At 40.9% G+C, this 22839-nt stretch overlaps 1 protein-coding gene across 1 annotated transcript in view; it reads right to left on the bottom strand.

Annotated features, from left to right (window-relative positions):
• abcc12 (ATP-binding cassette, sub-family C (CFTR/MRP), member 12) overlaps positions 1-17131 on the bottom strand; it is a 39252-nt gene extending 22121 nt beyond the window's left edge. Inside the window, exons 1-15 of the mRNA XM_047364158.1 lie at positions 17053-17131; positions 16904-16967; positions 16609-16755; positions 14444-14500; positions 14076-14227; positions 9153-9299; positions 7819-7966; positions 6446-6682; positions 6155-6328; positions 5680-5827; positions 3677-3825; positions 3395-3502; positions 2354-2575; positions 2196-2267; positions 1936-2060 (exon numbers count right to left, since the gene is read on the bottom strand). Coding sequence (XP_047220114.1) covers positions 1936-2060; positions 2196-2267; positions 2354-2575; positions 3395-3502; positions 3677-3825; positions 5680-5827; positions 6155-6328; positions 6446-6682; positions 7819-7966; positions 9153-9299; positions 14076-14227; positions 14444-14500; positions 16609-16755; positions 16904-16967; positions 17053-17054 — 1952 coding nt within the window. The 5' untranslated portion in view covers positions 17055-17131. The remainder of the gene's footprint in view (positions 1-1935; positions 2061-2195; positions 2268-2353; positions 2576-3394; positions 3503-3676; positions 3826-5679; positions 5828-6154; positions 6329-6445; positions 6683-7818; positions 7967-9152; positions 9300-14075; positions 14228-14443; positions 14501-16608; positions 16756-16903; positions 16968-17052) is intronic.
• Positions 17132-22839: the final 5708 nt, after the last annotated feature.

The following is a 22839-nucleotide window of genomic DNA, read 5'->3' as shown; positions in this document are numbered from 1 at the left end:
AGCACATTTGGGTTATGCAGCAGGAAAATTCTCCAAGGCACATTAACCAATTCCATCTTAGAATAGAGAAAGGCTTGGGAGTGGCCTAATCAAAATCCAGAACCAAATCCGGCTAAAATTCTTTGGAATGACCTTAAATAGAGTGGTAAAGCTCAAAAACTCTCCAATGTGGCTGAAATTACAAAATTCAACAAAGAATAGAGGACCAAACTTCCTCTAGATCAATGTAAAAGGCTCAATACCAGTTATCACCTATGGCAGTTGATGGCAGTTGTTGCCGCCAATAGTGGCAATTGTTTTTTTACACAGGGCCAGGCTTGTTTGGATAGCCTTCATTAATAAGTGAAATCCAGTTAGAGGATAGTTGGATTTTGTATTTACTCAAGTTATCTTTATTTCAAATGAAAATTTGCTTGATGATCTAAAACAGAAGAAATCTGTAAGAGGGCAAATACTTATTCACAACACTGTACAAAATGTTGGTTTATGGAACCATCATGAAAACATCATGAAATACATCAAACAATAAAAAAGCAGTATTAGATCATTTTATACCACAATTTTAAGTACGTTTTATACTAACTAAATAATAAAATCTGCCCCTTTTGTATATTTTAACATTTAAATCAAGAAACAAATTTATCTCAATAAATATCCATACCGCATAGCTCTTATATATTTTTTTACAGACAATTTATATCTTATGTTACATCACTTCTCTCCCCATAAAGTCCAATCCAGTCAGTCTTCCACCAACATGAACTGGCTTTTCGCACATACAGCTTCCAGAAAACACAGATGACCTCTGTCCTTGTTAAACTACCATGATAGATGAGACTTCACTTTCTCCTTGTTAAATATTTTTCATAAGATAACTACAAAAGCAGACTGTTATGGTTGGGAACCCAGCCTGAATTACAATATGGGTGAACATGGACTCTGAACTTTACATAATCAAAGGCCAGTATGAACTTTTCTACACCTTTCAGTGTCACACTAAATTGCACCTAACCCAGCCCAGGAAGAGGACAAGTCACAGCTGACTCCCCGTGACGTCACTGTTTGAAAAAAGCAGGACAACCGGACGGAGGGAGACAACGCGCGAATGTCTCCTTGCCTGCGAGCAGACATAACTCTTTAATTTGGATCCAGAAGTGACTACTATCACGTATGAACGAAGTGAAGTAATGAACAGATTTTCGAGACCTCACTATTCATTCATAAAAGGGTGTAAAAAGACAAGCCACAGACATGACTTTTCGTCTAAGGCCTCAAGAAGCAGCCCTAATTGAATCAGATTTTCCCCCGAGGTCTGGAAAGGAAGGTTTTGGGACTGCAGCATCGCATGTCTTCCAGGTAGCGAGAGCTGCCCCGCCGCACTACAGCCACTGAAGTTGCTGCAACATTCCTTTGTTGTATGGTTCAGTCCATACGTGGATGCGCAGACAGCTCTGTTTCTCCCGGCTCATCGCCCGGGCTCGTCTTTTCGAAAGTAAAAGTGGTGTTTAAACACCACATAACGCGCCGTCATCGCTTATACATGTTGATCCTGTTATTGATAGTATTTTAAAGATAAATGTTTGACTTTAAAGAAATGGTAACAAACTTTAAGCTTCTTTTCTTAGCTTCAACAGCTAGCAGCTAAGGTGACACGTGACCTATGACGTCATCTTATAAATACATTAAGAATCATTTATCAAAAAAGGTCGTTAGTTTCCAATCTAGGAAAATAATATTTCCCTAAATATTATTTTTAGTAAATGTGACAGCTAATTAAACACCATTAAGAATTAGTCATCCAGGAGGTTGGTTTAATTCACCACATCATTCTTTCAAATATTTTTTTATTAAGATAATGTTTTATCTGATCTTGCATTGTGAATGGTTGTTTGAAGGTATTCCAATTATTATAACTACTGATGAGTGTCTAGTTACTTGGCCTGGTTGAAAGGTTCCCCCATCAGGATATTTTCTTGAACAGTTCCATGGAAAATCCAGGCCTGTTGGGAAACATAGGCAAATGTCCCATCGGCTGTGATAGAGCCCTGAAGAAGGTGCATCTGTAAGATAACAGCATGTAAAGATCATGTAGACTGCAGAAGCCATACAAAGGCTAGGCAACTGAGAATAAATTGACGTAGTGAAAAGTAACTCAGAAATCAGAATAAATTCTGAAGAAAAAAATAGGAAGCAACCTGTTCAAGAATACTGGAAATGAGTGACGTCTTTCCACTTCCCACGTTACCACAGACACCCAGCAGGTTACCCTTGAGGAAGTAACACAGAAATCTTTATAGTTTCCCTTCAGCTGGGTTTGCAACACTGCAAAAAGTTCATCAGATTTGCAGCAGACCTTAGGCAGAGTAAAGGAGATGTTTCTCAGGGTTGGTGGGCTCTCACTCTGAACGTTCTCTTCTTCCTTGTGTTCCTTCACCTGACTGTTCTGGCTAGTAGGGAGATCTGGGTCACTGACTGCTCTGGTCCAGGACAGTGTCGCATTTATCACTTTCACAGCTGTGTGGTTATTTTTCTTTTGCTCCAGGTAGGACTCAGGATTCTGGACCAGCATGATTTTCTGAAACAGCAGCCACATGTTGGATCCAGTTTTGAATTTATTATTTGCCTTCATCTTGCATTTGTAAGCACTTTTTGGTAAAAAAGCTGTTAATATGAATGTTTCTGCAGGTGTGCAAGCAGGGTGTTATCTTGTATTATCTTCATCCTTCTTTCTTTCCTTCATTCTTTTCTCCTTCTCTCTCCTTTTCCTTTTTGCCCCACGTCTGCTTCTTATTTGTTTCCTTTTCATTTCCGTCTCTGTGTCCATAACAATTGAAATAATCCCAAAGCAGTTTCTAATAAAGTTTCTTTTATAAATATCAAGCTTTAAAAGCTTTAAAGCGTTAGCTGTAATGCTCCACTTGTGAAAGTAAATCTGTTGTGCTTTTTCTTGGCACTCAGACAACAACTCTGAACGCTATTCTGCCGGACAGGAGACGGTTAAAAAAAAAAAAAAAATTATTATTTGCCGTACATCCAAAAGAGTAGATAAAATGTCTCAGCTTTCCATTACCACCAGAAGGTTGGGTTTTAGAGTGCTTTGGAACCCCTTGAACTTTACCAGGTTGTACAACCACTGACTTCATTGAACATTACTAGGATTTTATTTGATAGAAACCAACACAAAGAGGTACATAAGTTCACCAATTTGTGCCACTATTATATTGTGTCACTATTACATAAAATCTAATTAAAACAACTTGAAGGTTTTAGAATGTAGTCTGACCAAATGTGAAAAGGGGGTATGAAGCAGTATGAATAAGACCGATCCCTGACTGATGTCAGAGCAAATTACATTGCAAAACATTTAAAGGGAAGTAGCTGTTTAAAAATGCACCCTTAATCTCCTCAGGGACACAGCAGCTTCAGCCAAAGCCTTCACACACAGCGGCAGCAGAGCAAGCGAGAACCTCATGGAGTTGAAAATGGCAATAGTAGTAAAGGCCTGTTAAGAAAAGAGAATTTAACAACACATTTACAACACTGAAAGGCTTTAAACTGAATTTAAATAAAGTGTTTTTGCAGAGGTGAATCATTAATAATCAATCCATGCATGCTGTCAGTGGAGACAGTTCCGTGTTATCCTCCCTTATAAAAACCCCAGTGCTGCTGTACTTGCATCAGACGTGTTGAGCGGTAAACGCAGCAGAGTGTGCACCAGGAACGTGACAACAGTTGCAAGGGTGGGGGTGATGCTGGTGATGCTGGTGTTTATATTCTGGATGTAGCTGACCAGCTGAATCTGTTTCTTTTCCTCTTTTCTTAATCCTGTAAGGAAGATAACGTATTGTTACATACATGAAGCACATTCGCACACATCCCTGAAATAAACAAACCTAAACTTGCACATAAATCATAGGTAAAAGGAAAATCATGCATGGTTTTTAAATTTGTTTACAAAGAAAACTGAAAAGTGTGATGTGCATTTGTATTGAGCCTCATTTACTCTGATGCACCCTAAATAAAATCCAGTGCAAACAATTGCTTTCAGGAGTTACCTAATCATTAAATAGAGTCCATCTATGAGTGATTTAATCTTAGTTAAAATAGAGCTGTTCTGTAAAGGCCTCAGAGATTTGTTAGGAACCATTTGTGAACAAACAGCATCACGAAGAACAGGAAAGACGGGTTAGAAATAAAGTTTAAAGCAGGGTTAGATTAATAAACAATATCCCGAGCTTAGAACATCTCAAAAAGCTCTGTTCAATCCATCATCTGAAAGCAGAAAGAGTATGGCACAGCTGCAAATTTACCCAAACTGGGCCATTAATTAAAGAAGCAGCTAAGAGGCCCATGGTAACTCTGGAGGAGCTGCAAAGATCCACAGGACAACTGTTATAATTTTTTTAACTTTTTGCCACAGAAAACATGTGGAAGAAGCTGTTCACATTAGACAAAACAGAACTTCATGACCTAAATGCATCTAACAGTACTCTGAACAGAACATAAAGAAGAACAATGAAGGCAGCATTATGCTGTGGGGATGTTTTTCTTAAGCAGGAACAGCAAAGTTGGTTAGAGTTGATGGGAAGATGTCAGTCAGTCAGTCATTTTCTATACTGCTTCCATAGTGGGTTGCAGGGAATCAGGTGCCTATCTCCAGCAGTCTATGAGCAGGAGGCGGGGTACACCCTGGACAGGTCACCAGTCCATTGCAGGGCAACACACAAACAACCAGGCACACACTAATTCACACACTTAGGGCAATTGAGAGACCAATTAACCTAACAGTCATGTCTTTGGGAGGAAGTCGTAGTACCAGGAGAGAACCCACGCATGGGTCAAACAGAGTCGAACCCAGGACCTTCTTGCTGCAAGGCAACAGTGCTACCAACTGCACCACCATGCAGCCCTGGAAAGATGTATTAAGTTAAATACAAGGGAATCCTGGAAGAAAACCTGATAGTCTTGAGACAGGGGCAGAGGTTCACCTTCCAACAGGAAAAGAGGCCTAAACATGAAGCCAGAACAGCAATGCAATAGTTTAAATCAAAGCATAATCATGTGTTAGAATGGCCAGGTATAGATCCTACTGGTAATCTAGAGCAAGACTTGAAAAATGATTTTCACAGATGCTCTCCAAGCTAGATTTGAGCTATATTACAAAGAAGAATGAGCAAAATTACAGTCATTAAATACGTAAAACTACTAGAGACATACCCTGTTTGTACTGTAGCTGTATTTGCAATGAAAAAGTATTTACTCAGTCAGTCAGTCATTTTCTACCGCTTATTCCATAGTGGGTCACGGGGGAGCTGGTGCCTATCTCCAGCAGTCTATGGGCGAGAGGCAGGGTACACCCTGGACAGGTCGCCAGTCCATCGCAGGGCAACACACATACAACCATGCACACACTCATTCATACACCTAAGGGCAATTTAGAGTTCAGTGGGGCTGAATTTAAATGCACGCCACACTTTGAAAGCTTTTGACAAATAAAAATTTGAAATCAGATATCATTTTCCATCCATTTCACACTACTTTGTGTTAACCTATTCCATAAAAACCCAATTAAAATTACACTCAAGATGTCAAAAGTCAAATGTGTAAAAATATTTCAGGGTTCTAAATATTTTTGCAAGGCCCTGTATCTAAATGTTTAACATGCTTCTCCAGATTTACCTGCAATCTTCTTCTCAAAGGACTCCTCCCAGGCGTACATCTTGATGAGCTTAATGCTGTTGAGAATCTCATTCATTGTCCGAACGCGGCCGTCTGTTATCTGCATGGCTTTCCATCTAAACTTGTTAATGAGTTTTGCCAAAACAAACTGCAAAGAAAAACAAGTTCTAAGCTGCAGTCACAGAGTTGCTTTCAACTGGTAAACCGTAACTCTTATTTTTTTAAAAGTGCTCCTTCAAAAATACATTTTGGAACGCAACTGCAAAACAAGGCCGACATCCAAACTATTTCCTCACTTTAAATCTAAAATCATCATTTAAGTGACGAACGTTTATGCTGTCAACACTATTCACACTACTCAGTCAACACCATTCAGTGCATTGTGTCCTTACTATTCCCTTCAGCGTTTTAGTGAATGGTTAAATGCATCCGATCAAGTAAACTAATTATCTCAGGGTTATGAGGAGCTCCTGACCTGTATGGGGACAAAGATGATGTAAATGCAGACTCCTGTCAGTGCGGTGTAGCCAAGAACAAAGCAGGCACACACAATACATGCAATGAAAAGCACTGGAGTGCAGAGTGTGAAGCTCCCAAACAGCACAGCCTCAAATAATCGGTGGCCGTCATTGGTCAGGACGTTTATCATCTGCATGCATGGAAGACAGAAGATAATCCAAAGAGACTTGAAATACTTTTGTAATTAATACATACTGTATTACATCATAAAATCCTAAACAAATATCTGTAAATATGCCAAGTTTACCTCTCCCATTGAAATCCCGCTGTGAACCCTCAGAGAAATGACTTTCTGATAGGCCATGGAAGAGAAGGCTCCTTTCAGTCTGGCTGCTGTGCGCAGGTTGATGGCCCACATCAAGGAAATGAAGAAAGCTTTGAGAAACTCAGTGCAGAACAGAGCGAAAGCCAAACCAACACCATAAGTCACTGTGGACATCCCTGGGTTTTCAATATAGTTCAGGATTTTGTTAACAAGGATGGCCTGAGAGCACAGGGAGACATGAAGACATTATGAAAGGTGATGTATCTTCCAGCAGAGCAACACTAAGCATACAGGTAGAGCTATGATAGAATGGTTAACTTCAAAGAATACTTGCGTGTGTGTGTTGTGTTTTTACAGAGACAAAATGGGAATGTGAATACTTCTGCAATGCCCTGTAATTCAATTTAACCCCATTAAATCATTAAGGACAATGCCATCTTAGAAAAGGCCGCTCCCTTCAGTGTAGAAATGTTTTGTCACAGGGTAGAGAAGCACCTATGTCAGGATTTCTAGCCACAAATCCACAGCTGATTAAAACCATTTGGGAAGGTTTTATTATAAGGGAATGTTTCATTTATCTTAATAAAAATTAAGGCATTTGAAAACAAACTAAATGCTTTTGGTCCAGCAAATTAGATCACAGGTCTGAGCCCGAGACCATTACACAAAAAATCCTCCTAGGTTAACAGGATCAGAGGATTTCCTCAGTGCAGAGGTTACGAGGTCAGATTTTAACCTTGAATGTGTCAACAGTCAGTAGTTAATAGTTACTTGCTGTGACGAGTCTTTTTCTCGGCGTTGGGGTGTTGGGGACAGCTACAAAATTATCAACAGTCAAAGTTGGTTTGTCAAGAAATAAATAAATCCTGGATTTTTGGATTGAAAACTAAACAGAATAATTAGGTACATTTTATTAAAGCATCAATGTGTCAGAATAAATGGTCTTAAATTCTCAATCAAATAACATTCACTCCTCTAAAATATTTTGCATGAAAATAACTTTTTCTTTTCATAAATAGATAACATATAGCTTGGCATTTTAAAGCAGAACTTGCACTAATGCTTTCACTACATTCAACTGAATGGCATTCAATAGTGCTCTTTTTTATTTTGTTAACCACTAGCTCCTATTTTTTTATTTTTTTTTCTGAAAGTAAGCTGACAGGAAATGGGGTGAAGAGAAGAGAGGACATGCAGTCAATGTGTCGGGGCTCGAAACCGCGACAGGCGTCTGTATAGGGGGTCGCAGTCTTTACCCCAGCGCCACCACCACGCCTCCTTAGTAATGCTTTTAAAAATATGCTATTCATAACTATTACATTTGTAATACACAATAGTATTAAAGTAGAACTCACTGGCCCAACAAATGCTGCGGCCATGGCGAAGGCACCGATTAAAACAGACAAAATGAGCCTCGTTCTTTGAAATCGAAGGGCAACGTTGACCAGAGAGGCCTTCTCCAGACCTTTTTTCACCACTTCCTCCTCCCAGAGTTTCTGCAGCCTGCACAAAAAACTGTCATGAGATTCTTAGACACATCTAGCATTTTTCCTACAATTCAAACCCTCATGCACATTAAACAGTTTAAAGTTCCCAGCCAGACCTTTCTGTATAATCAATAAAAACACTTCAGATAACAGAACATTTGACTGGCTATTTTGTTGTAAGTTGCTATTAAATCAAGGTCAAATCTAACCTCCCAAAACAAGCATTCTTTCCTCTGGTGACATCACATAAGGTAGGTGATCTTTCTGTTCGCACATTTTTATTCAAGTTCCTGTAACAAAGGCATTTCCTTGTTTTCTGTGCATCTGTAGCAAAATGTTTGAGCCATATGTGAGAGCACTACAATGATTTCAAGAAAACTCATGAAGAGGACTAAGGCATACTGGAATGGCCAGAGTTTATTATCAGAGATCTGCAATGATCATTTCTAGCCTCGCGGTGATAGAAACCATTGGGGCTGGTTGATGAGTTCCATTAAGAGTCCTCTGCGAACCTACAGAATCACCTGCAACTTCCAACAAAAATGTACCATACCAATACAGTATTTTTTTATGTTTTAATTTCTTTTACACGTTTATGTTTAGTAATTTGGACAGCGCTTGCTGTTTCTGAAGTGCTAAAGCAAAGCTGGCATTGGCCTGGCTTGGCTTTGATTTGCAGCGATGTGAGGGAGGGTTTGCCAAAACATCCTCCACTTTTACTTATAGCCACACCAGACCACGCAACCAGCCAGGAACACCTGTGCTGAGAGAGAAAAGCTGTGTTTGGCCTCTGGGACGTGATCCCAATGCCATCTCAACAGATATTGTGTCAATATTTTACAGCATCAAGAGATGGAGTTGAGGTGACCACTGGAAAAAGGAGGGACTGACATTTTCAACCTCACAGGTGGGATTGTTTTAGTTACTCATTACTAAGAGATTCAGGGCCACCATAGGATTCATGAACAAGAAGCCAACTGGGATGGGATGTAGCCTTCTTTCCTTTTCCATTAGTTGGAAAAAGAAATTAGACAAAGAAAAAAAAAATTTGAAATTAGACTACTGGATGCTGCCTTTAGCAATGGTTTCATGAGAAATTTTCCAAATACAAAGTGTGGCAACTCGGATAAGCATTTGCTACAATCCACATTGTAAAAGCATCAAATACTAGAAATATAAATGAACAAAAGACAGCCTTGAACCTTTCTCCACTCGTGTCAGCTGCATCAAATGGAGATAGGCTAATGGAGGACATGTCCAGCCTGTTCCTGAATATGGCCCACATCATAGGAGTCATCCAGGCGAAGGTTGTAAACGACAAGAAGCCTGCGTTGTCCACAGGGTGGGATCTGCACATAAATAACGGCATTAATAGATCCACATACATGGGTTTTACTAAAGACTGGTAACACACATACAGTGCCTTGCGCAAATATTCATAGCTCTTTACAACTAACTTCAGTGTATTGTGTTGGGATTTTATGCTGGACCAACGCAAAGAGATACACAACTGTGAAATGGAAGCATAACATGCATTTGAATTTAACCTGCCTAATTCTGATTCTCATAAATTAAATACAGTGCGATCTGTGAGTAATTTAGGTTTGTTGGAGAACATTAGGGAACAAACTGTGTCACAAAGACCAAGTAACATATCAGCCAAGTCAGAGAGAAAGTTATGAAGAAGTTAAAAGCATAAATAGGTTATAAAACAATACCACAAGCTTTAAATACATCATAGTGTGGTTTTTAATGCAATGTCAGAAACTAGGAGGGTTTGGCACCACTGCAGACTTGGTCTTTTACAAACGTGCAAGAATGTGCTCTGGTCAGATGAGACCAGAACAAAACATTTTGGCCTATATGCAAAACACTATGTGTGGTGGATACATAAGACTGCACATCAGCCTGAACATTGTTGGACCACTTGTTTGCTGAATATTGGACCATTTGCACATTGCTGGATGCCACCAGGCCTTCCAACGTCATCGGCCATTTTGTACCGCCGGAGAGTCTGCTCCTTCAAATCCCAGCGGGCACCGCGACTGATAGGACGGGGACGTCCCAAGTCTGACATCACAGGAGGCTATTTAGGAAGGTGGCCCCTTTAAGGAGGTGCTTTTCAGCTTGGGACCTCGACACGGTTACCACGCAACTGAAGCATCCCTCTGGAGAAGAAAATCCCAAGTGGACTTTCATTTATTCTCCCCGTTGGCCATCGAGAAAACTAAGCAAATTAAGCTTACGGGAATAAGAAGGCTTGTAAGTTTCAACTTTACCGATCGAAGATGTGGTTTTAACACGTAACCAAACCACAGAGTTTTCAAGGAGACGTAATTTTTCCTCCTTGTTTTTGTACCAGTCGACTAGTGACGGTCCATCATAATTTTTCTACCTTTCTGCCACGGAGGCCCCCAAGGAAGAAAACGGACTGCTTTGCTGAGTATCCGCGGACGCGTGGAACTCTTCACCCCCCTTTTCTCTCTCACTTGCTGCCCCAGAAGGAAAACTTCAACAAGTAAAATCCACCCTTTTATTTTTATTTCTTTATTAGGAATAGCTTAGGCAGGGTAGAGTAGAGTTTTAGTGCGATGTAGAATCGCCACTTATAGTCTAATGTGTTCTGAATTGTATGTGCATGCAACCTTTTATTAAAACTTTGATGTGCTGTGTTGGATATCTGGAAGCCGCTGTGCTACCCAGCTGTGTGTGTTTTGCCGTATTGTTGTAACACCTGAGAGCAAGCTCAGGGCACATTTAAAACTGAACTGTATAATAACCTTATGGTGAAAATCAACCATTTTCTTTGTCTTCAACTTTGGGTTTTATTAGTTGCTGCCAAAAGCTTTACAACTCTTTTTGTTCTCGAACATCCCCAGCGGTGGGGGACGTTTTATGGCTCACTGTAACTAAGCTACACTTTCTTGCGGGCCACTTCCCAAAACTTCGTTCAACACCATATTCCTTTGCCATAACTGCTGGTTTGATTCCATACTGCTGTTTTGTTTTATTTGTTTAGTTAGATATTTTACCCTTCTGTGTAGAACTTTGCATGTTTGATTAGGTGAAGATTATTGAATCAGAATAGCGAAGTGGATCAGGCTGTTTATTTAATAAATATTCACGTAGATAAAGAGAAGTCGTTTGTGTTTATTTTGTGCAAGAGTGATTTGTCAGTCAAAATAAGGTCAAAGTTCCCCACGTTTCGGCAGAAACGGTTGATTAAACAGTGACATCTAGTAATAGTTATCAACTATTACTGAGTATTTAACGGTTGTAATCATCAAAGGCGTTGAGCCACAATTACAACACCAGAAGAGATCTCTGGTCTCGATTCATAAATGAGGATTTTGGTTAAGAAATTGATTTTCTCAAATTATGATTTTTAATTAAAATTCTTGATGAATATTAATTAATCAATAATCATAATCCTAACAGTTTGGCGTTCCTTGACAGACATCACATCACTGTTGCACAGAATTAAACAATTGTGATATCCGTGAAACCTAGAAGTTTTATTGTGAAATGTTTGAGTTTTGCAGAAAGCGTTTGTGACTTAGGGGATATCTTGACTAGAGTTTGCTCAGTTCTGCTGCAGAGGATAAAATAATCTTTCAGAGGTGTTTGTTGTGGATGCAAGGTGAAAGTGGGATAGATTGTGGAAAATTTTAAGTTAATTTCTAGCCGGCCAGCCCTGCTGCATCAGCTGCAGAAAACCAGCGCTGAGAAGCAGCAGATTTGCCTCCAGTGTCCGTTGGGTGTAATTACAGTTCTGACCAACCCTCTCTACCCCATACACCCACCGAGGCAAGAACAGGTGTAAGTAGTCAGAATAGGTTCAGTGGTGCGGTGCCGCACCCCACTTTAATCAGCAGCCATGAACAATACCTGGCTGTGGATCCAGCAGGAGTAAATAGTTCAAGGTTTAGAGGCGAGCAGCCTTCAAACTTGACTCGCAGTACGGTCCTCTACGATCCCTCACCTCCGCCAAGGCGACAGGAGAGCCGCCCCTGGGATTCCGGTGGTTCCTACCGCCCTCAACCGCGGCCCAGGACCCGAGTCCGGGAGGCACAGGGCCCACCGTTGTACCGTGAGCACCCTCCACTGCCTCATCTGAAGATGAGGCGTGATGCACTGACACACCCTGAGTGCAGCCGGAGTGAACTCTCAGATGATGACTCAGATGGGACGGCATCAATCCCTGAGAGTGGATTGCGCACCCGCCAGCTTAAGTCTCTGGCCAAAGACATAGAGCATTTCGTCGCTAATAATGCAGAATCAAACATTGATGATTATCTTAGGGAAGTTGAACGCTGTCTTCTAGATTTGTACTGCCCATCAGCATGGGAAAAAATGAAGCTCATCTGGAAGACAACATCCAGGAGCGTCCATGTTTTCATGGAGAGCCTGACCCCTGCAGTCCGAGACCATTATTCAACCCTTTGCGGAGCTTTAAGGGAAGAATATTCTGTGTACACGGACCGGGCCTCCGCCACACTTGGTGCTTTCACTATCCAGCAAAAAAAAGCAAAGCACCCAGGGAGTATTACCGGCGCTTGAGAGCTGCTTAATTCCAAGGACGCAATGCTACCGGCATTGAGGAGGAACATGCTTTTAAATCCCTGATCCTTCACAACCTTCATGAAAGTGTGCGATACGAAGTTACTATGTATTGCAGAACAAAGACCATGAGCATGCAAGAGATCCGGAAATATGCTCAGATGACCAAGGGCGAGGTTGGGGTTTGACAGATACAAACAGAAAGGAACAGCCTTGCGTTGGAAGATCAGGAAATGCCTTCAACCAGAACCCATGTTAAGAACAGGTTTAGGGAACAACGTAGGTTTGGTCAGCTGGACCGGGGGGGTGGTACTGAATACCAACCACAGTCAAAGTTGCCGTACCACTTCCAGTCGAACAGACGACCTGACCATCACGTGAAGCCTAAAGGTAAACCTGATGGTAAAGGAAGGAACCGACACGCAGAAGGGATTATGGGGAAAGAGATGGAGGAGGCCTTATGTAAGATGGTGACAGAAGCGGTGCGTCAGGCCAACATGCCACCACAGTCCTGGAAACAGGAAGCCGACCCTCCAGTTAAACCAGACCCAACTAGGCTAGGCGTGGACCCAGTCTCCACAACCATCAGAGTCTACCTGATCGGATTGGGAGACCAACCTGGGAAATTCCTACCCCTTGGGACCTCTCCAGGAGAAACACCACAAACAATCTTTCCAAGGTTCTCAGGTAAACTAAACCAATTGCACGTCGTCTATACTGTCTGATCATAGGAGGAAGTTTCCAACTGAGTTTCTATTTTAAAAAGGGATCAGAGATCAGCCTGATGTTCTCGGTCTTGTTTGAGGAGGTGAGTAGAGCCATGCTCTCCTTCAATGAACTATTTCAGGCCGAAGCTTGTGATGTAAGCATCACCAGCCGCACCCAAGACAAATCATGCATCACTAGTTGGGTGGAGCTGGACATCACACTCAAAGACATGACTCTGGTGCACCCCATCTATATGTGCACATTGAACACAGAGCTTTTTCCCAGTGGCCAGGACTTGCTGGACAGGCTGGCCCCACTCATTGACTGCCACCAGGTCCAACTCTGGGTCCAGGCGGAATTGCCAAAACCACTTTGTGCAAGCAGTACACCACCCTGTGTGACCAACCAGGTCACCAGCTTAGAGGAGCCCAAAGAACATCTCAGGCCCTCGTCAGAACCAGTCACGGGCACCTCTGAGACACAGCTGCACCCAGCCATCCAGAAAACTCCTCCCAGATGCATTGCTTTGCTCTTTAAAGCAATACATGACTGCACAGTAACACATGACAGTGGCAGCATCAGGCTGTGGTGATCAGAGTTTATAGGAAGATGGGTGGAGCTACTGGGCAATCCTGGAGGAAACTGTGTTCAAAGCTGCCAAAGACTTGAGATTGGTAGAGGTTCACTGTACAACAGCTTCACCTTCACACTTATGTGCTACTTTTGCTTTAGTCATTCACATATGAACCTGATAAAATACACTGAAGTTTGTGGTTGCAACATGTCAATATGTAAAACTTCAGGCGGTTTGATTATATTTACAAGGCACTGTTTGTTATGTGTCCAATAAAACTGACTGTGGTGAAGACCAGCGGAACGGCTTGAGTGTCTGTAAGCTGGGCTGGTATTTTCCAAACAGGGAAGGGTGGGACACCCTGCTGTTAGTCACATCAGTGTGTTCTGGGCTGGCAAATTCAGATCCGGTTCTCCATCGAATGCCATCATCAGTCTGAGGAGTAAAATATGCAAAGAAAGGCAAAGACAAAGAGGCAGAGTTAGAAAGAGTAAAAATCACAGAACATTCCAGCTAACGGGTCTCAAAGAGCAGACAAAAAGAACTGAAAACACAGGATGCAAGTGAAACAATGGGAGGGGAACATATCTGAAAAAGCAAAACAGAAAGTGTCGGACTGTAAGAAAGTTCCTGTTTGTTCTGTATACTTACAAAAGACTTGCGTCGATTCCTGTTTTGCTCTAAAGAATAATCTTTCTTCATTTTGTCCTGAATGACAAGGAGAATAAAAAGTTAATATATTTCTAGTCAACAAATCTGTAACTTAAGTTCAAAATTCAGCAGACGTATTTTAAACAGAATCAGAAAGAAGGAACTCATCATGTCAAACACCTTAAAGTAAACCTTTTAGATGTTCTGACAAGCATTGTCATAATCAGTGTATGCAGAAGACTTGTAAGTACACAATCTATGTTGCTTCATGGCAAACATTTGAAACTACAGTCAATGAATTACAGGAGCTGCTTCCCAATGTGTCAAAGTTCTCTGAGGTGAATCAGAAGCACAACAATCAGGATCACTCTGTCCTTCATCACGGTTATGACATTTCTAGAGAGCTGAAAAGGCAGAACTTAATCTCACACATAAAAGTTACTAGTCTATTATGAGGGCATAAAGACCTGAGCCAATGCATTATGACCACCAGTTTTATAGGAAGAACAGAACATTGCCTACAAACCATGGCCTACATGGACCTACACCATCTAATGGTGTCATGGTGCTTCTGGTACAAACACCGTCTAGATCCATTTTGGCCTGGTAATTGCACACCATGAAGCATGGAGTACCTTAGCTCTGCCCCTCCTCCACTTGTTGCTGCACTCTGCTAGACATCTATGGTGTGGAAGCTAAAGGAGCACCACTCATCACGCTGTTTTAAAACTGCCCTTCGATCACTATTATGTAGCTGGCTTCCTCTTTGTTTTCCATTTTTATGTTAAATCATTAAACCTTGAAGCCCTGGTACTATTACACAGGGTTATGAGAGCCTCATACCAGCTGATGCCTAGTCAGCAGTCATAATCTTCTGTTGGTTAGACATACAGTAATGTGCTGGAAGGATTTAGAGATAACCCACATTTCTTTGTATTAAGTTGGGAAAATAGAGAACCTCTGCATTGATTTAAAAATTTTTTTTTAAAAACGAGAAAAGCAATACAATATAAAACAAAAACAGATTTTTATTTTCATTTTGTAAGCAAGTTATTCTTGACATGTTCATGTTTTTTTTTTTTGGTTAATATAGCCTAGACTTACTGAGAGTCATGTACAGGGATAATGCTCTCAAAAGGTTTCTGGGATCTTTAAAGTTTTTATGTCACTGCTGGTTGACGTTTTGTTTTTATTTTCTCCAAATAATCCCCATTTCTTTAGTAATGTCAACGCTGGAGTTTCTGTTGAGTCAGACAATGACTCAACAGAAAACCCTCAGTTAAACCCTATTGGGTTTAACTGAGTCAGTTTATGTCCAATTCTGCATTTACTGCATTGGCACTATGCTGTACTTCTGTTTACCTCTATCAGTTTTGTTAAATCATTCATCATCATTAGCTAAAAGGCAGCACATACTATGACGAAATCACCCCTGTGCTTTAAAGGTGTCTGTTCTGACTCATTGTTTCACTCTCTCTTGTCTCCACAGACAGCAGAAAAAAAAAAAAACATCATAGGGAAGAATTTCCTCTTAAGTTTCAAAACTGGGAAAGCTCCACTGAGAACTTGGCAAGATACTGACAACTCCAAGGTACTCCACAAATCCCAGCAAAACATCAACTAACTGAATTTAACTGATTCATGACTCAAGACTTTTGCACAGCACTATGATGACTATGATGATATTATAGTTTTCCCTGTGAACAGACTGTTGGTGCAAACAGATATAAGATCAGAACCAACAGTGACCCGCTTGAATAATCAAAATGACTGAGCCCTTAGAAACCCATGGCGGTAAATAATCAACAGTACCGGCTGCATGGCTGCTGTGTGATAACTAATACTTTGGTTTTGAAATAATTCTTTTAATACAATGAATTAAAAAAATATTTTCTGCTGAAACATTACGCATACAGACAAAACGTGCATAATTTCAGAGAATTATCAAATAAATTTTACTTGTGTAAAATAAATCATAGCTTTGAAAATGTAGAGAAACACAATTTAAACAAAAGAATTTATACTGAGCTACTTTAGGTTATCCATGTTAAACTGGCTAAATACGCTCAATGAAAACCAGACTGAACTAATAAAATCACTGTGATTAATCTAGAGAGAAGAGAAGAGGAGAAATTGATGGCATGAAGTGAAGCAGTGAACAATACCTCAGTGTGGAGGATGGAGCAGAGCCTCTGCAGCTTGTTCACTTGGAATCGACAGCTGACAGAGCAGCAAGGAGTTTTTCTCTTTGCCTCTCTTTTATAAAGATCAAAGGTTGGTCTCGTCAGAGGTAAACATCCCGCTGTTCCATCCTTACAGTCAGAATGACACCAATTAAAATCTGCAACAGTACATCGGATTAAATGATGAAATATAATAGTGGAACTTAGTGGGACTATGTCAAATAAATTGCATTGCTCATTTCTTTTCAATTTCATGTGTTTCTGTGATACAGATTACCTCAGCAGAACATCTGAAGCTCCTGAAAATGCTGACAGATAATAGTGAACCAGACACGACACACCTGAATGTTAGAGTAATGTTTCATTCAGCTCCAATATTCAGCTGTTAATTTCATCAGTTGTCAAAAATGTGATTCCTTTACCTACATGAACAAACACCTCCTATCTGCGGGTCTGTACTTTTATTTTGCAACAACCAATGAGTCTCTGATTTCATAAATCATTGTTTACCTACAGATTAGCAGTGTGTTGCCATAGTGATGTTTCAGTTCTGTTTAAAACAACTGAATTGGAACAGCTTCTGTAATGCTCCATTTCACAAACTTGTTCACTGTTTGAGACCCGGGTATGGGTTTGTTCATCACCATGGGTGATAAGAAAACAAGTGAGGGGTCAAGAGAAGATCAAGAGAAGAGACAATATGCAGAAAAAAAAAAATACTTGATTGCACATTTTTGTCAAAATTCTCTTCACAAATAAAAACTGTAAAGTTAAAACACAGAGAAATAACAGAAAAACTGCTTAAATGACTGTTGCAGAACACTACTGATTATATTTTCCACCACCTGGTCGTGTGAATACCAACAATGTGATCATTTCTGGTGGGACCTTCATTATAAGAGAGATTAACTGTCAAAGTAAAGCATTACATAACATACTCACTATGTAATTATCTGCCTAAATGATCTCAAACATAAAAACTAAAACTATAAAGGGATCATAATAATCCATTCACTTTTGAAGCCATGACCCCTGGGAGTTCAACTGCTGCTTTTGTAACTTTCTGTAAAAACTAACTGCGCTGCATTCTTTACACCAGCTTAAATATAAACAGGCGCAGCAAGTGAGAATTTTACTTTCTATTTTCCTTTCTGTGCTTCTCTATACCAGTGTTACTGCTAACAACAATTTTGTTAGCTTCTCAAATTATTAAACAAAATTATATTATTTGCTGTTCTCACTGTGAAGTTATTATTGATGTCCACCACTGTGGAGGACCGATCCTGACAAAATTAAAAATAAAAGCAGAAATATATATATTTTGTTTTTCCTTTTCCTTACACATGCATTTTTTTCTTTTGACATTTCCTCGTCTCTCTTTTTCCTTTACCGTATGCATTTCTGCTTCATTATGCAAATGAGGAGGGCTGCCTTCTCTCTCCAGCTCCTCTCCTATTGGTCAATATACAGGAAGGAGGCGGATCCATGTGCAGGCCGAGGGTGTGTCCCAATTCAGGGGCTGGATCCTTTCAAGTGCGTACTTGTGGGCTGATTACGTCACAGCAAATGTGCTCCGACGTGTTCGGCGGTGGAGCGAGCTAGACCCGGTAGAGATCTGACCGGACTATCGGCACTGACCTCCTGCTGGCAGTCATCACAGTGAACGTTAAACACAAGTGATTTCTAACAGTTTATGTTAGTATTATTTTAATGTATTGTGTTATTTGTTCATGGAAGTCGATTTGACATTACAGGTGATATTAAAGTTAACCTGAAAAAATGGACGATTTTATGTAATCCTACCGTATCGCTGGAGAGTGTGATTGAGAATAAATAAGCTTTTAAATATTCATTTTTGATGAAGAAATGTGCTATATGTGTTTTTAAAAGTATATTTATAATTCAGCTAGCATTATAATTCGTGATTCCAGGTACAGTTGAAGAGAAATACACTTTCAAATGCAAGCAAATCTCAGTAAAGAAGTGAAAAGTTTGAAAGAGCTTGTTTTAGGCATTTGCATAGAAATATTTTAATATGTTCGGCTAATTAAGACAATTGTAAAATTAAAAAATGGCTTTTTTTACACTGATATTAAGCAAGATGGTTTTTCTTGTTGTTTTTGTTGTTTAGGTACAAAGCAGCAGACGGGCCAGTTTATTAAGTTCAGGGGTGAGAACCACCACCTTTTTACTGGAGCTAAAAACTCAGCCACCGTGGCTTGGAGGTACAATAACAACATTCTTTACAGTCAGTTTCTGTCCAGTTTCAATAACTCCTATCTTTCTAACTTTCATAAATATCCATCCAGTGATTAACATACTTCTTTTGGTTTTCCCTCTTTCCTTTTGCTTGTTTAGGACAATTCTGGAGAAGATGGACCACCCCCTTGCAGGCCAAAAAAAGTGGGACAATATGAAAAGGAAATATAAAGTTTGTTCAGAAGTTCTCATGTCACACACACATAAAAAATATTTCTAAAAGTCTTGTTGGTTTCTCTGTTTAGTCAACTCTTTTTTTTTTTATTCCATCTAACTTTAGGATTGTAAGTATCCAGGGTCAGGAGATGGAGTCAGTGAAAAGACCACTGCTGCTACTTGGCCCTGGTTTGTCTTTATGGATGAGGTGTTGGGACAGAGGTCTTCCACAACACCTCCTGTCCTAATTGCCTCCATCCCTGAGGACACTCCAGGGCCAAGCGGAGCGGTGGTCAACCAGATGGAGAAGGAAGACAGTGAGCCAGCAGGAAGGGGTCAGAAAAGAAAGAGGGACAGAGATGATGGAGTTGATCAGGGAGGACATGAGGGCACAGAGAATGGACAGACTGTTTTCCATCTTAGAAAGAATGGTACTGAAATAAGGTGCTATAAAAGAAATAACATTAAGTTTTGTTCAGATTGTTTCTTAAAGTTTTAAGCTGTTCTAATACATTTCTAAATTGTTTTTGTCACCAATGTATTTTATTTCCATTTGACCCAAAAATACATCAACTTCATTTAAATTTCTAAACACAGTTTATTTTGAAAATTACAAATAACATTTTAAACAGAATGTGGAAAAAAACAACATTCAAACAGATCAAGATTACAAGACAAAAGGCATAAAATAAAACTATATACACATATTTCCAATGGCGACAGCAGGATCAACCTGAGTGACCGGTTCCTGGAAAAACCTCTTCAACAGAACAAAGAGGCAGATTTCTTTATATATATGGGCTGCATGGTGGCGCAGTTGGTAGCACTGTTGCCTTGCAGCAAGAAGGTCCTGTGTTTGATTCCCAGCCTGGGGTCTTTCTGCATGGAGTTTGCATGTTCTCCCCGTGCATGCATGGGTTCTCACTGGGTACTCTGGCTTCCTTCCACAGTCCAAAGACATGCCTGTTAGGTTAATTGGTCACTCTAAATTGCCATTAGGTGTATAAATGAGTGTGTGCATGATTGTTTGTGTGTTGCCCTGCGATGGACTGGTGACCTGTCCAGGGTGTATCCTGCCTCTCGCCCATAGACTGCTGGAGATAGGCACCAACTCCCCCGTGACCCACTATGGAATAAGCGGTAGAAAATGACTGACTGACTATATATATATACACCACCAGAACATGACTACTGTATGCAGGCAGGTATAATATTATAGATGTGATTAATGTTTGAGGGGTATAACTAATTGTCATATTTTGTGAGCACCATCTTCTAATTCTGCATATTCCTGATCACATCTTAGTGATGTGGTCCAGCCAGCCCTTTAAACTTGATGACGTGGACAGCGGAAAGAGGCATCACAAATATCTGCAGACCACCTGTTGAAAAATACTCGTACTCGTCGTCTTCCGCTTATCTGGGACTGGGTCGCGGGGCAGCAGACTCAGCAGAGACGCCCAGACGTCCCTCTCTGCAGACACCTCCTCCAGTTCCTCCAGGGGGAGCCCAAGGCGTTCCCAGGCCAGCCGAGAGACATAGTCCCTCCAGCGTGTCCTGGGCCGTCCCCTGGGCCTCCTCCCGGTGGGACATGCCTGGAACACCTCCCGAGGAAGGCGTCCAGGAGGCATCCGGTATAGATGCCCGAGCCACCTCAACTGGCTCCTCTCGATGTGGAGGAGCAGCGGCTCTACTCCGAGCCCCTCCCGGATGGCCGAGCTCCTCACCCTATCTCTAAGGGAGTGCCCGGCCACCCTACGGAGGAAGCTCATTTCAGCCGCTTTGCTTTTCAGCTCAGCTCTCTCTTCACCACAACGGACCGGCACAGCGCCCCCATTACTGCGGCAGCCGCACCGATCAGTCTGTCGATCTCCCGCTCCATTCTTCCCTCACTCGTGAACAAGACCCCGAGATACTTGAACTCCTCCACTTGAGGCAGGAACTCCCTTCCAACCTAAAGAGGACAAGCCACCCTTTTCCGGTCGAGTACCATGGCCTCGGACTTGGAGGAGCTGATTCTCATCCCAGCCGCTTCACACTCAGCTGCGAACCACCACAGCGCATGCTGTAGAATTTCCCATGGAAGACAGCGCTGACATGTCTGCAAATGAACAATTACATTTCGGAGTAGGCTTCAATGAAAGGGTTCCTCCAGTAAATGATGAGCCACTGTACACAGGCTCACGACTAACCAACGCTCAGAGTTTTTTACTTATACTGTCATATGCTTTGAGAAACTCGCTTACTGGTGTAGCCCTGTCTGATCTTTTAGATTTGATTAATATCCATTGCCCAGAAAATGTTCTAACTTCAAAGCATCTGTTCTTAAAAGAGCTTAAACCAATTCAAGGTCACCTAGAATGTCACATATACTGTCCCAACTGTGAATATTACATTGGCAACCAAGTCACCGAGGGGCAGTGTTGTGTGTGTAACTCTACATGGGATAGAAACAGCTCACTGAAAAATGGAAATTTCTTCCTATACTTACCCATCCAAACACAACTGGAACATCTTCTTCAAAGAGAAGATATTGCATGTAGGGTCAAGCCAGGAAACGGCACATGTAATTCAGAAAATTATGATGACATATGTTGTGGTAAAATGTATCTTAATTTGAAAAAAGATGGAGGCCCAATGGATAATCCTCACGCGTTCTCCTTAACTTTGAATTGTGATGGAGTTCCATTATTCAAATCATCCCATTATGCAATTTGGCCATTACAAGGGATGGTAAACGAGCTTCCTTATCATGTCCGTAAAGAGAACGTTTTACTTTTTGGCCTATGGTTTGGTACTAAGAAGCCAAATGTTAATACATTTTTAAAACCATTCACGCAAGAGTGTCAGTCATTGTCAACGGTTGGCTTCAAGTTATACAGACGCAACACTGTGAATCATTGCAAAGTTATAGCAGCTGTTATGATGTGTGATTCTGTTGCCAGACCCATTCTGCAAAACATGACCCAATTTAATGGTCATCATGGGTGCAGCTTCTGCCTACATCTTGGTGAACAAGATCCAAAGGGAAATGGGACTGTTAGGGTTTATCCATACAAAGACGTTCCAAAAAGGGATCATGCTTCAACCCTAACCGATGCAAGGGAGGCTATACTTACCACACAATCTGTGACAGGCATTAAAAGGCTCACATGTCTTATCAACATCCCACACTTTGACATCATATCTGGAATGCCTCCTGATCATATGCATAATGTACATCTTGGAGTTGTTCAGCAAATGACAAGCATGTGGCTGGATAGAGAACACCATGAGGAGCCATACTATATCGGTAATCGTGTTCCTGAGCTCGACCAGCAACTCTTGAGAATTAAACCACCTTGCAACATCACAAGAGTGCCCTGCTCTTTTAAGCAAAGAAAGTTTTGGAAAACCAGTGAATGGCAGAACTGGTTACTTTTTTATAGTGTCTTTGTGCTGAAGGGAATACTACCTCATGCATTTTACCCGCACTGGTTAATCCTTGTTACCTTCATGTTCTTACTATGTAAGGACACTGTCACATCTGAGGGGTTACAAAAATGTGAAAAACTAGTTGTTGAGTTTGTCAAACAGTTTGAAAAACTCTATTGTAAGGAAAATGTGTCATTTAATGTACATCTATGTCTTCATTTGCCAGACTCTGTGAGAAATTGGGGACCATTGTGGGCACATTCAGGATATATTTTTGAGTCTTTTAATGGGGAGATACTGAAGATGTTTCATGGCACTCAGTGTGTTCCTTTACAAATAATGAAACAATTTACATATAGATAAGTGTTGCCTCTTTTGAAAAAC

Source organism: Girardinichthys multiradiatus, chromosome 4, assembly GCF_021462225.1.
Source record: "Girardinichthys multiradiatus isolate DD_20200921_A chromosome 4, DD_fGirMul_XY1, whole genome shotgun sequence".
NCBI lineage: Eukaryota > Metazoa > Chordata > Actinopteri > Cyprinodontiformes > Goodeidae > Girardinichthys > Girardinichthys multiradiatus.
The sequence above is the reverse complement of the archived record's forward strand: the minus strand, read 5'-3'. Positions and strand labels throughout refer to the sequence as shown.